Source organism: Lemur catta, chromosome 4, assembly GCF_020740605.2.
Source record: "Lemur catta isolate mLemCat1 chromosome 4, mLemCat1.pri, whole genome shotgun sequence".
Lineage (NCBI taxonomy): Eukaryota > Metazoa > Chordata > Mammalia > Primates > Lemuridae > Lemur > Lemur catta.
The window spans coordinates 69,188,583-69,204,480 of NC_059131.1; the positions used below are offsets into that span (position 1 = coordinate 69,188,583).

General features: G+C 35.0%; 1 protein-coding gene across 3 annotated transcripts in view; it reads right to left on the bottom strand.

Moving 5' to 3' along the window:
* Positions 1-15,898, bottom strand: part of TMEM87B (transmembrane protein 87B) — a 53,728-nt gene that overhangs the window by 10,219 nt on the left and 27,611 nt on the right. For 2 of the 3 annotated variants that reach the window (XM_045550080.1, XM_045550081.1), the window contains 5 exons: positions 11,395-11,503; positions 11,252-11,310; positions 10,238-10,341; positions 9,659-9,732; positions 590-660 (listed from right to left, as the gene is read on the bottom strand). In XM_045550080.1, coding sequence (XP_045406036.1) covers positions 590-660; positions 9,659-9,732; positions 10,238-10,341; positions 11,252-11,310; positions 11,395-11,503 — 417 coding nt within the window. Of the gene's footprint in view, positions 1-589; positions 661-9,658; positions 9,733-10,237; positions 10,342-11,251; positions 11,311-11,394; positions 11,504-13,233; positions 13,306-15,898 lie in introns of all 3 variants that reach the window. The other variant, XM_045550079.1, reaches the window with a different exon arrangement.

Sequence of the window (15,898 nt, forward strand, 5' to 3'; positions counted from 1 at the left end):
AGACCTCATCTCTATAAAAAATAAGAAAAATTAGGCATGTGTGGTGACTCGTGCCTGTAGTCCCAGCTACTTGGGAGGCTGAGGCAGGAGGATGGCTTTAACCCAGGAGTAGGAGGCTGCAGTGAGCGATGATTGTGCCGCTGCACTCTAGCCTGTGTGAGAGTAAGACCCTGTCTCTAAAAAAAAAAAAAAAAAAATAGAATAAAATGGTTTCAAAATCACTGTAATATGCTGAAAAGTTAACACAAGCTTTTATTATAACAAACCTTCTCAATCTTTAATGAGCTTATGAATCACCTATAGAATCTTTCAAAGCAGACTCAGATGCAGACCAAGAGTCTCCATTTCTAACAAGTTCCTGGAAGACACTCACACTGCTGGTCTAAGAACAGCAGATAAGAAGTGAGAATTTACAACAAAGATACTACAGTTATAGGATTTAACTACTGTCACTACTTAGTAACAGTTATTTTTATGACAAAAAAACCTTAGTTAAAAACTGTCCTCCTGACAGTCAATGAATACGACAGTCATATAGATTTGTGAAGTATTAAAGACTAAGATTCTATTAAATACACACTATACTCACAAAGTTATCAGAAGTAGGTTTAGCTGTTCCATTGGAAACTGATTTTGAGACTCTTAATTTTATTCCTTCAGCTACAATGAGAAACATTAGACATTTATGTATATATAATTATAAAATATTTCCCTTTAGAAATTTAACAACCGCATTTAATAACCCAATAAGAAAAAAATATTATATTCTTTATTTCTAAGGAAGAGTTAATAGTGGAAACTTTGGGCAGGGTGTGGCTCTACCATTTGGAAACATAGGAATAAGGTATGGAAAACGCTAACAGATTTTGACAGCAGTTTGTCAGAACAACCAGGTTTTCAAGTTGCCAGTTCAAATCCTAGTTTTAGGAGAGTTTGAACAAACAAACATACACACATATTTCTTTAGTTTCAAAACATTTTAAAGTTTAAAAATCTTCAGAATTCATAGTATCATCTTCAGGAATAAAACCTATCTTTGGAGGCCGGGTGCAGTGGCTCACGCCTGTAATCCTAGCACTCTGGGAGGCCGAGGCAGACTGAGCTCAGGAGTTCGAGACCAGCCTGAGCAAAAGCGAGACCCCGTCTCTGCTAAAAGTAGAAAGAAATTATATGGACAGGTAAAAATATATATATAGAAGAAATTAGCCGGGCATGGTGACACATGCCTGTAGTCCCAGCTACTCGGGAGGCTGAGGCAGTAGGATAGCTTAAGCCCAGGAGTTTGAGGTTGCTGTGAGCTAGGCTGATGCCACGGCACTCTAGCCCAGGCAACAGAGTGAGACTCTGTCTCAAAAAAAAAAAAAAAAAAAAAAACACCTATCTTTGGGTATGCTTTTACTTCCTTGATGTGTAAATTGTTGAAATGTGCTGATGGTATAGATAAGATACAGAAGAAAAAGATTTTCTTCATATTTGACCCAGGTTCTTCTGTTTGTTGGCAGCTTCAGTGAAGAACTTGCGTTCTGGAATGGTAGTACCTCACTTGGAATCTTGGGCAAAGCAATTAACTTTCCACTCAGTGTTTCTAACTATAAAATGGGGATAATAACAGTGTCTATCTCATAGAGTTCTGGTGAGCATTAAGCAAGTTAGCACATATAAAGTGCCTGACACACAATTATGTCCAGGATGTAGTCACTTTTGTTATTACACTAATTTGTAAATATTGCTTCTCCATAATCTAGGATAATTACAGCATAAGTTGATATAGTAATAAACCAAAATGAGGTTGCTCAATCTAAAAATGTTTCTATGAGGCATTTGAAATCCCAACATTTCTCTTAGAGAGGCAATACACTGATTTTTAAAAATAATACTTATATATAAATATATACAAATTTTAAGTGACAAATATATACATTTGTGTAACTACCACCCCAATCAAGACAGTTAACATTTCCATCATCACAAGTTCTTTAAATTCCTTTTCTAGTCAATCCCCACCCTACCAGAAGCAACCACTGTTCTGATTTAGATAATCATCATAGCTTGCTTTGCCTGTTCTAGAACTTCATTTATAGAACCATAATATGAAGACTGCATATACTTTTAGAATGCAACATAAAATTTTTGAGATTTATTCATGTTGCAGAGTCTTGGTTACTTTGTATTACTGAAAAGTATTTTGATGCATAGCTATACCACAATTTATCTTTTCACCTGTTGGTGGATGTGTATTACTCCCAGTTTTGGACTATTAAGGATAAAGCTGCTATAAACATTAGGTCTGTGGACATCTGCTTCATTTCTTCAGGGTAAAAATCTTGGATGGTTGTATTGTATGGTAGGTGTATATTTAGCTTTTTAAGAAACTGTCAAACTGTTTTCTAAAGAGGTCTTACTACTTTACGTTCCTTCGAGTAGTGCATGAGAGACCCAGTTGTTTCACATCCTCTCCAACATTTCATGCTATCAGTCTTTTGATGTGTGGTGGTGATCTCATTATGGTCTTAATTTGTGTTTGCTTGATGACCAGTTACATTGAGCATATTTTAACGTGCTTATAGCCCATCCCCATACTTTGGTGAAGTGTCTATAAAGTCTTCCGTTCATTTTTTACAATGTGGGTTATCTTTTATTGATTTATAGGAATTCCATTTACATTCTGGACATAAGTCCTCTGTCAGATATGTCTGCTGAGAATATTTTATCTGATGCTGTGGCTAACCTTTTTACTTTCTTAAATTTCTCTTCATCAGTATAGATTTAATTTTGATGAAATCTACTGATTTTTTAATTTAATGGTTACTGCATTTTGTGTCCAACCTAAGAAATTACCTCATCTAAAGTCAAGAAAATATTTTCCTGTTTTCTTCTAGAAAAGGTACAGTTTAAGCTTGTACATGTAGGTCTGTGATCTATTTTTAATTAATTATCGTGAGATGTGCAGGAGTCTGGATGATTTTTTTTCCACATGTTTACCCATTTTTCCAGCACCATTTGTTGAAAACTATCTTTTCTTCATATAAAGTCTTGGTGCTTTTGTCAAAAACTGACTGACCATCTATGTGTGGGTTTATTTCTGGACTCTATTTTGCTACATTGATATTATTTCTCTATCCTTAGGCCAGTACCACACTGTCTTGACTGCTGTAACTTGAAATCAGTGTTAACTCACTAATTTTATTTTATTGAGATATAATTCACATACCACAAAACAAATCCTTTTCAAGTGTACAGTTCAGTAGATTTTAGGATATTCACAGAGTTGGACAATCATCATCACTATCTGATTTCAGAAAATTTTTATCACCCCACAAGGACACCTCGTACCTATTAGCAGTCATTCCCTCCCCTCCCCTTTCTCTAGCTTCTGACAACCATTCATCTACTTTCTGTCTCTATGAACTTATCTATTCTGGACCTTTCATATGAACGAAATCATACAATACGTGATCGCTTCTGATTGGCTTCTTCCACTCATCATAATGTTGCCAAGGTTCATCTGTGTTGTAACTACAAGAATGTTTAGGTTCTTCTAGGTCTTTTGCTTTTCCATATACATTTTAGAATCAACTTAACCATTGTATTTTTTTTTAAGTTGGCTAGAATTATGAATGGGATTGCACTGAATCTACTTGTCAGTTTGGGAAACTGACAGGTTACCAATATTGAAAGTTCTAATACATAAACATGTTATCTCTCTATATTTACTTCTTCTAAAATTTTTCTTTGCATGGTTTTGTAATCTTCATTGCAGAAGATTTGTTCATTAAATTTATTCCTATTTTATTGAAGGTATGGTAAACATTTTAAATTTCATTTTTTAATAATTTACAGTTAACATATAGAAAAGTACTAATTTCTATATATTAGACCTATACCCTATGACTTTTTTATAGTTACTTATTAGTCATACTGTACTTTTCTTTTTTTTTTTTTTGTAGACTCCTTAGGATTTTCTATACATAACTTTGTTGTCTGCAAATAAAATCAGTTTTACTTCTTCCTTTCCACACTTTCTGGCTTTTACATTCTTTGGGGTTTTGCCTGCTTGTTTTGCCTCCCTATACTGGCTAGTGCCTCCCATACAATGCTGAATCAAAGTAGTGGGTTGATATCCTTGCACTTTGTCCATAATCTTGGGAAGAAAGCATTCAATATCTCACCATAAAGTAGGATTTTAGCTGTAGAATTTTTTAATACTACTGTAGAATTAGTTGGCTGAAATTTTTGTAAAATTTGAATCTACTGAGATACTTATCTCATTTTTCTTCTTTATTCTTTTAATATGATGAATTACACTGAGTGACTTTCAAAATGTTAAAACAGCCTGGAATAAAGTCCACTTGATTATGATTGTTTTTCCGTATTTTGCTAGATTTTATTCACTAGTATATTTTTAAAGGATTTTTCTGTCTCCACTCATTAAAGATATTGGTCTGTAATTTTTTCTTTAATGTCTCTGTTAGGTTTTGGCATTTAAGTTGTGCTGGCCTTATAAAGTTGACTTGGGAAGTATTCCCACCTTCTCTAATTCTAAAGATGTTATGTAAAATTAGAATATTTCTTTCTTAAATATTTGAAAGAATTCATTACTGAAGCCATTTGGGCCTGGTACTTTATGGGAAGATTTTAAATTACAAACTCAATTTCTTTAATAGATAATTGAGCTATTCAGACTTACTAGGCTAGTGTCAGAATTAAGATTAGGGTAGTTTTGTTAAGTATATTTTTCAGGGCATTTGTCCACTCCATCCAAATTGCCCAATTTACTACCAGAAAGTTGTTCATAATATTCCTTTACCTTTTTTTACTGTAGTAATGTCCTATCATTTTCAATATTAGAAATTTGCCTTACTATACTACAGTTGACCCTTGAATAACATGGGTTTGAATTGCTATGGTCCATTTATATGCAGATTTTTTTCAATAAAAATTATACCAGGTGTGTCCGCCTCTCCTTCCACTTTCTCCACCTCTGAGACAGCAAGACTAACCCCTCCCTCTACCTCCTCCTCAGCCTACTCAACATAAAGATGATGAGGATGAAGACCTTTATGATGATCCATTTCCACTTAAGGAACAGTAAATATATTTTCTTTTCCTTGGGATTTTCTTCATAACATTTTCTCTCTAGCTTACATTACTGTAAGAACACAGTACATAATACATGTAACATACAAAGTACGTATTCACCCCAACCCCATGTTGTTCTAGGGTCAACTGTCATTTGTCTTTATTTCTAGTTAAGACTACCAAATCCATTTTTACTAACCTTTTCAAAGTAATTACTTTCAGCTTGGATGATTTTTCTCTATTTTCCTGTTTTCTGTTTCATTGATGTAGGTGCTTAATTTTATAATTTCCTTCCTTTTAATTACTCTAGATTTAATTTGTTCTGCTTTTCCTAGCTCTTAAAGTTGATACATAGATCACCAATTTTACATGTTTCTTTCTTCTTTCTTTCCTTGGTAATATGGGCATTTAAAGCTATAAATTTTCCCCTAAGGACTGCTTCAGCACCACAAAATTCGACACATTATATTTTTATCATTTAATATAAAATGCTTTCTAATATCCTTTGTAATTTCTTCAATCCATGAGTTATTTAGAAAAGTATTGGTGACTTGAAAATGTTTGATAATTTTAGAGATACCCATTGTTATTAATGCCATTGTGATCACAGAACATACTCTATATTATTACAACCTTTCAAAATACATGGAGACATGTTTATGGCCATATATATGGTATATTTTGTTCAATGTGAATTTGATCAGGTCAATTAGGTTGACAGTTTTGTTCAACTCTTGTATATCACTACTGATATGTCTAACTTGCTTTATTTATCATTGAAAAAGGAGTGTTAAAATAGTGAACTATGACTGTGAATTTGTCTGTATCTCTTTAGAGCTTTAAAATACATGAAACAGGCCGGGCCCGGTGGCTCACGCCTGTAATCCTAGCACTTGGGAGGCCGAGGCGAGTGGATTGTGTGAGTTCAGGAGTTCGAGACCAGCCTGAGCAAGAGCGAGACCCTGTCTCTACTAAAAACAGAAAGAAACTATATGGACAGCTAAAAATATATATATAGAAAAAATTAGCAGGGCATGGTGGCGCATGGCTGTAGTCCCAGCTACTCGGGAGGCTGAGGCAGAAGGATTGCTTGAGCTCAGAAGTTTGAGGTTGCTGTGAGCTAGGCTGATGCCACGGCACTCTAGCCCGGACAACAGAGTGAGACTCTGTCTCAAAAAAAAAAATACATGAAACAAAATTTGACAGAACTGTTATTAGATGTATATACATTAAGGATTATTATGGCTGCATGATAAATTCACCCTTTGATCATTAAGAAATGAGTCTTTTTAAATCACTAGTAATTTTTTTTTTTTTGGATCCTGTCACCTGTGGATATAGTGTTCTGTCTTTAAGTTTACGTTGTCAGATATTAACATAGCCACACTAGCTTTCTTATGTTAGTGTTTTCATGGTATATCTTTTCTCATCCTTTACTTCCAATCTATCTGTGTCATTTTTAAAGCATATCTTGTAGACATTCTGTAGTTGAGTTTCACTTTTTAATAGTCTGATAATATGCTTATTGAGTAGTCAGTCCACTTGCATTTAATATAATTACTAAAATAGGTCTAAGTCTAGCATATTGCTATTTGTTTTATTGGTTTCCCTCTGTCTTTCCTTTCCTCTCTTCTTTTGGGTTAACAGAATATGTTATAATATTCCATTCTATCTCCTCTATTAGCTTTTTAGGTATTATACATCTCTTTGTATTTTTTAGTTGGATGCTCTAAAGATTTCAATATGTTCGTTAACTGATCACAATCTACTCTGAATATAATGTAAGAAATTAATACAGTATCGACTTCATTTCCACTCTCTCCTGTCCTTTCTGCTATAGTCATGTATTTTTAACTTTATATATCTTATATACCCCACAATACATCTTTACTATTTTGGCTGTAAAAGATAAACTGATTTTTAAAAGAGTCAAAAAAAAAAAGATAAAACAGTCTTTTATATTTACTCATGTATGTACCATTTTCAGTGCTCGTTCTTCAGCTTCCTTTATAGCTGAATTTCAAACTGATAGCATTTCTCTTCAATCTAAAGAATTTCTGTTAGCATTTTCCTAGTCCAGGTCTGCTAATGACCAATCCTCGGAGCTCTCATCTACGTGAAAATCTCTTTATTTCACCTTCATTTTTGAGAAATATTTTTGCTGGATACAGAAGTCCAGGTTGATAAGTTTTTTTCTTTCAATACTTTAAAAATGTCATTCCATTGTCTTCAGGACTCCACTGCTTCTGAAAATTCTGCTGTCATTGGTCTCCTAAGTCTAATGTATCTTCTTTCTCTAGCTTCTTTTTAAAATCTTTCTTTGTCTTTGGGTTTCAGGAGATTGACTATGATGTCTAAGTGTGCTTTGCTTTGTATTTCTCTTTTGGATTCACTGAGATTCTTTGATCTGTGGGTTGGTGTTCTTGATCAATTTTGGAAATTCTTTAGCCAATATTTTTGCAAATATTTTTCTTATTTCCCATTCCCTCTTCTTCTGGAGCTCAATTATGCATATGTTGGATTATTTAATATTGTCCCACAGGTAACTCAAGTTATATTTACTTTGTTTCCAATCTTTTATTTCTAGTTTTCAGTTTGTAAACCTTCTTTTTGATTTGTCTCCAAATGTTCACTTTTATTCTATTATATTCAATCTACTTATCTACTGTTAATCTGATCCAATGAATTTATTTCACATATTCTATTTTTCAGTTTTAGTATTTCTATTCATTTTTTAATAGTTTCCACATCTCCCCTGAAATTTTCCTTATCTTTACCAATCTTTTCCTGTAGATTTTTTAACATATTAATAATCATTATTTTTAAAATCATTTTTACTTAACATTTGAGTCACCTCTAGATCGCTATTGACTGATTTTTCCATGAAGTATGGATCATAGTTTCCAGTTTCTTTCTATGTCTAGCCATTTACTGTTGTGTAATGGACAATGAAGGTGGTATCATATAGACTCTGGATTCTCTTCCTCTGAGGAGTATTGCATTTTGTTCTCATAGGCATTTAAATTATGGCTGGATCACTTTGATCTTGTAGAGGCTTGCTTTTAGATTTTATTAGAGTGCCTTTGTTTCAGCTTAGCTTTCATTCTACGATGAATCCCAGTGGTCCTAGAATGTGGTCTTCACTTCTAAGAAGTGGCCCTTCTGGAGTTTCCATGGAAAGCCCAAGATGTTTGCCTATGCCCTTTTAACTTGCTGAAACTTGAGTTTCAAACTCTACATAGGCAGCTGCTAAATCTCTGTTCTGCTTTTTAGCCTAATGACTATTGTTTTCCCCTTGGCTTCTTGCACACGTCCAACTCAGGCATCAGCTAAGATGTGAGAGACTTTATATATATTTTGGAGTTTCCCTTTTGTGGCTCTCTCCTTCCTGAATTTCTCCCCTCAATTTCCAGGCATTCTTGCAGCTCCAAACTCTACCCTCTGACTCCTTACCTCAGTAAAGCTGTCCCAGCCACTGCACTGTCACATTGACTGAGAATGCACTCAGACCAAAGGCTCTGTAAGCACGGAACTTAAGTTGAGTGTGGTTCCCTTCTTTCAACTGTCAAATACTCTCCAGTTTCTGCCTACTTTTTTGTTTTGCTCTCCAGTGTTTTCACATAGTTTTCTTTTTTCCAATGTGCTGTCCAGTGTTTATATTGGCTATTAGCAGGAAGACCAGTCCAATACAACTGATCCCATCATTACTGGAAGCCAGAACCTCAACACATTGAATTTTAGAATCTTAGCTGTGAATAAGTTTTTCAGGTTTCTTTTCTTAATAGAAGAGTCAGAAAAAACATGAAAAGAATTAGTTGTAGGTGAGAGTAAGATAAGAAGAGGGAAAAGGAGGTGGGGACACTGAAGACACATTGATTATGTTGCAATTTTTGCTGATTAAATAGACTATAAAACTTTCACAGTATTTACATAATTAGAGAACCAAAAAAAACCTGTGAAAACGAATGTTACTTAGTAATGAGAGAAACCAAAATAAGAGAAGGCGAAATGAAACAAAGATAAAATTATCCTCAACATCTTAGTTACTTATTGATGTTGCCATAATAAATGCTTAATTAGAATATTATGATAAAATTAGTAAAATGATAAAATGTTATGTAGAAATTAATAGAAAGAATGAAAATAGCACTAAAACCATAATTAGAAATGCTCTGGGCATAACCAGAAATTATAGGCATGCATACTTTTAAAAAAGCAAGAAGAGGCAACTCAAAGAAACTAAGTCATCATTATTAAAATGATGAATATTATTCAGGAGCTAAGAACAGTGTATACCAAAACATTCTTGTGAAAAACAGTGCATCTACTTTAATACTTTAAGAGCAAATGAGTAGCAAATGCTCAAACAAGTAACAAAAGTTCAAACTACAATAAGAGTCCTGAAAATTTCATCATTTACTTTTCATTACTGTCTATCATAATAGAGGTTGCTGAAGATAAAGTTTTGGAAATATTTTATAGAAAAAAACAATGTATATAACCTTGTATCACAGCTAAAGGTACAATATGTCTGTTACAATATGTACAATGCCACCTAAAAAGAAAATATATTACTCACTTAAATTTTCAGATGTTACCATGAATTCTTCAATTTCATCATCAGAATCATCTATTAAGGGCATGAAGGCATATCTATATAAAAAACAAGGAGTAGTTTTACTAGCATGCTTAAACTTACTGAATTTTCAACTTACTTCCTGAACTTAACATAGCCTTTTACCATTTCGTTCCTGCCCTTCCTTTCCAGCTTATCTCCCTCCAGTATAAGGATGTAGTATTAACCGATCCGTATGCCTTACTGACCTCCAAAGTATACCCTGTCTTTCCCACGACCCCAGAAAATGTACATTCACATTCTTTCCCAGCTCAGTCTTTCATTGTCCTACTTCTTTCCTCAAGGTATAACATAATGCTGCCATTTCATGGAGTCTTCCTCATCCCTCTTCCATCTTCCCCTGGGCAAGTTTATACACCACTTTTTTCACTGTCTTGCATCTGTTATGCTTGTCTTCCTACTCGACTGTATGCTTCTTAAAAGCAAGGACTATGTCCCCACAGTTGCCATCAATGTGTTTTTGACACTATAGAAGGTGAATTAACAAATGCTTGCTGATTTGAATTTTCCTACATTATGTACCTCTGATTATTTGCTGATGGCCTCCACAAAAACATTATTACAATAAGGATAAGTGAAAAGAGGAAGCTCCAAAATGCATCTTCGACCCAGCGTTCCATCCAATCCTAAAATAAGGACGATTCAAACACAAAAAGTTAATTTTCTGATATATGTACAGGTTTCCCATTCAAATAGTGTGCAATAACAAGTACTAATGAAAATTTTCCAACCAATAAGTCCTCCAAATAAACAAGTACATATTTTTTCAAGAAATCTATATTGTTCAAAATGTTTCTAAAGGGCTGTTTAACGTTATAGATGTTTCCCTTCCTAAAATGTTAGGGTTAACAGAAAGATTTACAAAACAAAAAATCCAAAACATATACTTAGAACTTCAAATAGAAAAAACTTCAAGGTGAGGATAGCAGAAAAAACAAATTTCAGAAGGTTCAGCCTCTTCTCATTAAATTACCTCTAAGGCAACAGAAACTCAGGATTTTCAAAGGGCTCCTTGTTATCAGTTATATAGAATTAGAGATTATCTTCAAATCTCAAAAAACCCAAACAAACCCAAAAAGAAGGACTTTTATATTCTAAGTCTACGAAATATACCTTCTTTCAACTAGAGGACCCACGGAGAACATCTCCTGAATGTGTGTACTGAGGATACCATCCTAGGATGCCACACTTAGGGTTTCCAGTTCCATTTAGATACAAAACCACTCAATTTCAAGATGTGCAGGGAAAAAAAAAGACTTCCTGTTACTTTATACAGGAAGAGAATTCTTTCTCAAAATATATAAAAAGAAGTTGAGAAAAGGGCAGAATAGGAAAAGGAGATTTAGGAGGAATTTTTTTAATTCACTTCAAGGAGGCAAACGTTTTTATAATTCTATAGAAACAGTTAAAAGTAAATAGAAAATCTCCACTAAAATGACCTCTATTTATAAGCATAAACTAAATTCTTCAAAATTCCACAAAATAAAATATTATAATTAAAAATGACAACTATTTAAATAGGAAGATTATACTTACTGATTGGCATTTTGCAATTCTAAATGTCTTAGTTGTCCATACCATAAACACTACAGAAGCTGAAACACACATACAAAGTCACCTTTGAAGGAATATACAATACTAAGATAATTTATTATAATAAGAAAAATTAAATAGCTTACCCAGCACAGCAAAGATCAGAGTATTTGTAAAGTGCCTATATAATGAAAATTTCACTGTGTTCTTTCTTAGCCTTAGAGTCTTCATGGTTTGCGCCAAACTTATAAAAATGTGAAAAGAATTAAGGAAAAACATTTCCAACAGTAATAAATACATTAAAAAAAAAGAATCTTCTACATTTCTAAAGTCAGTACTGTTAAATATAGTTCCTAAAATTTGAAGCTGATAAAAACACAGAAAATGTTATCTTAGCCAATATTGTACAATCTGATACTGACTTTACCACAGATTTTTGTCTTACAAGTTACCATTGTCTGAACTACATAAACACATTTCGAGGAAAAAAACATAAACAAGAAGACCTACAACGTGCTCCTCCAATACCACACTGCTGCAACACACGGTACAGCAGTGCACACACTAAAATCTGAGTCCCCCACCGATCAGACACTCCTGACAGATCACACTATGACATGCCATTTGGCTTATGCTATTTCTGGCTGTTTCTTTCTTATTCTTTTTAGTCTATTCTTGTTTTACACTCTGATCATAATTAAGAAGTTGGGTCATCAATTCCATTTTATAAATTAAAAAACTGAAATATGTCAAATAAATCTGGACTCAGATAAGGAGAGACTTTATTTGAAAGATCACTAGAATGGGGAAGGATTATTGCAATAGAGAGAATACTACAACCGTAAGATCTGCAGGAGTCTCAAAGGTCAGGCAAAAAGGGGCTTTTCTTTTATAGAGAGGAGTAGGCAAGGCGAGAAAGCAGCAGGTGGGGAGTGGGTGGAGTGACCAGACACACTGATCAGGCGGACTCTCAGGAGGGGCCCTTACGGAAGGCTCTGTGCTGGCTCAGGCTGATGAGGTCTGGCTCAAAATTTAGGGCCTGGGGCAAGGAGACAGAATGCTGAAGGTCTGGTTCAGGAAGTATTTTGTCCACATTGACCAGTGAGTATAAAGAGTTCAGCTAATCATCCATGAGGCAAAGAATAGGAAATTGGAGGGCCTGTGCCTGGCCTTGTCATAGGCAAACAAGGGGTCCTCCAGTCTTACCGAAGTCCTATAGGAAGGGGGTTCTTCGCAGTAAGCCTTTTCCCGCCACACAAATGGTGGGGGGTTTTCTCTATCTTGGCTGTTTTCCAGGAGCATGGGGCTCAGGTAAAGTTCAACATTGTCAAGTATGTAGAAACAAAAAGGGACTTTTCTACTGACTCCTCAACAGAGAGGCTAGAATTCAAGCCAGATCGCTCTGCTCTTAAATGAGAATTCCTTCCTCTGGAACAGACCAACAAGCTTTGCTTATGAACCAAACACTGAAAATGACAAAGTTGAACAAAACAATGGAAGTGGCAAATTTTTAAAATCCTAAATACATCATTAATCAAAAACTTCACTTTAGTACTAAAGCTACTTTACCAAAACTGCTTTTCCATCTTTCTAAATGACCAGTAAGTTACAAAAGAAAATCAATTATTAAGGTAACACAACTTCACCAATTAAGGCTTCTATCAGAACTTTAAAAATGCAAATATACTTTATTCCTTAAACATATCAAGACCAATACTTTTTAAAATTCTTGACTAAAACCAGTTTTCTAGGTTAAAAATCCTGGCATTGTTTAATAATTCAAAAATGTTTTTTAAAAGCCAAGGAATAAAAAGGTCAAAAGCAAATTTGAAATGCCTAAGCCTCCACTTACCAAGACACTGTCAAATTTAGGTAAAGTTAACATCACTCCGCCTGTGAAAGGAAAACTAGTAAGAAAGCAAACAGGCCTCCTCATCCTGCAGTGAGAATCACAGGAGCATGCTGCTGCGGTAGGAAAAGGATATCCACCAGCACAAGCCAGAGTCAAGGAGAGAGAGAGGGAGGCTGGCCAGAAGAACAAGATCAGAATCATTTGCCTGCAGCAAAACAGCAAAGAAATAAAATAAAATAAAATAAACAAGCAAGCAGAAAAAAGGGGGCAGGGACTACATGAGAAAGGCTCTGGCTTTGGAATGCATCAGGCTATTTGTTTTCTATTACTTTAGAATTAGATTCTTATAGGATTAGCTTATACAAAGTTCACCAAAATCAAAGGACACAGGGTCATTATCCAAAGCACTCAATTTTATATGTATGTAGTTCTACTTTTGCTTATCATTTGTAATCATTTAGGAAATCCATGCCTCATACAGAGAAACCAGACTTTGCATTTTAGTAATGAAAATTACCAAACAGCAATCTGAAAGCAAACTTAAAAAATTTAGGTTCAAGCAGAAACAGATACTATATTTCCTTTCTTTCACCATGAAACACTAACCAGGATCCTTTTAATTTCTGGATTTCTTTGACTATTTCTTCAAATGTTTTTATTATAAATATTAATAATTAAGCAAACTAGATCTTTCATCTTGTTTTCCTTATCTCCTTCCCCCCATATGGCTCATGTATAGGGATGTACCAAAGTCAACGCTGTCTGTAAAAGTGGTAAAATTACTCTGATTCAAATGTAGGTGGATTAGAGCCTCTAGAGCAGCTTTTCTTTGGAATTTTCTGCCAAACTGCATTACTGAGTATTTTTCCCAATGAACTACCATGTGGGTGGTTAAGAACAAGACATCTTTGAAATGCATTATCTGTAAATCACCAGGAGAAAAGATGGTACAAATTTTTTAAAATGCAATCCGCAGCTCAATTAATTGAATGGACATACTCTCTAACTTGTTAAAGCTCCAAGCATATACAATTTTAGAAACAAGACAATTCCAAATTGAATAGATACCTTAAGCTCATTTTCTAAACACACAATGACAGAAGATGAGACACTAAAATCTAAAGACAGTAATGCTGAGGCCAACAGCTCAGTTCCTCTGCACTCCAATGCTGCCTATCCCAATTCCAGGTAGGTTTACACTTCCCACCCATTCCCAAAGCAGGTGAGGACAAGTGACTCGCTGAAGCTGCAGCACAGCAGGACCTAAGGCCTTGGGGATGAGCATTCTTATAGCTGGAACACTGTTCAAAAGCAGAACTGAGGAATACTCTTTACATTTTTAGGAACTGAATGTCTTTAAAAGTTTTTTGACATAGAAAATATAAAAAATTACACTAGAGGAAGATATTTATATCACTCTCTGAGAAGATCAGATTTAACTATAATTTTATTCAATAAACTTGGATTCTAAACTATTAATAGTAGCTCTGAACAAAGTAGTAGACACCATTTTTAGGCACATTCAGTCAGAAACAACTCTTTAAATCAGTTATTATTTCTTAATTAGGATCTTAAACACCTAGAAGGAGTCCATGGATATAATTTAGGAGGTCTTTAACTGGCCCCATTGTATGCAAAACTCCAGTGTGGGCCAAGTGTGTTAGCTCATGCCTGTAATCTCAGCACTTTGGGAGGTGGAAGCAGGAGGATTGCTTGAGGCCAGGAGTTCAAGACCAGCCTGGGCAACATCGTGAGACCTCATCTCTAAAAAAAATAAATAAATAAATTAGCCAGGCATGGTGGCACATGCCTGTAGTCCCAGCTACTCAAGAAGCCAAGGCAGGTCAATCACTTGAGCCCAGGAGTTCGAGGCTGCAGTGAGCTATGGTGGTGCTGCTATACTCCAGCCTGGGCAACAGAGTGAGACCCTCTCTCTCTAAAAAAAAAAACAAACAAACAAACAAATTTCTGTGTGGGATGTGTCTATATTCTGTGAAGAGAGGCTCCACAGCTTTCATTAGATTTTCTAAGGCATCTCTGTTTCTTGAACAAAGTTCAGAAACACTGCTTTGAAGAGTAACGACAATAAATTTAAAGTTTTGGGTCTGTTTGTTTTTTTTTTAACTTGGAAGTATATTGAGAATTCACAAATAAGGAATTTAAGGAATAGGCAGACAAGGCTTACAAAACAACCCACAAGGGACTCAGAAAAGCCTATTAACAGTGCTACGTTTACTAGTATCCCTGCAGAAAGGGAGACCTTCCTTATAGAGAAGAGACACGGAAATTCAAGCCCTCTGGCCCTTCCTGTGTGATTAGATGAGAAAATGCTAAGAAATACAAGGTAAACAAGAAAAAAAAATTTGATGTAAAAAAGCTAAAAGACATAAGTAACAAAGACAGTGGAAACAAAAAAGAATTTGGTCAAAATGAAACCTATCTAATAGAGAAGTATTCCAAAGAAGACATAAATGTAATAGAAACAGATAATAATTATGTGTTTTGGGATACACATCACCCTGGCATTCCGCTCTACCCAGGTCATATTTTCTCTAGAATTCCTCCCATTTCCACAAGTGCTGCCAGGGAGGGAAAAAACAGGGATTTCCCAGACTCAACTTGAGTTACTGAATCAGAGAGGACGACCCCCGAGGATCTGGTTCCCACCGCTCTTAAAACTTCTGCTATAATGTGGCTTCAGCCCCTTCACCTTCTCAGACCCTGCGGCCATTCCCACCTCTGGGGTGACCAAAGCTGGCGTGCCTTGTGGGGCCATCTCTCTGCAGCTCTGGCCACTA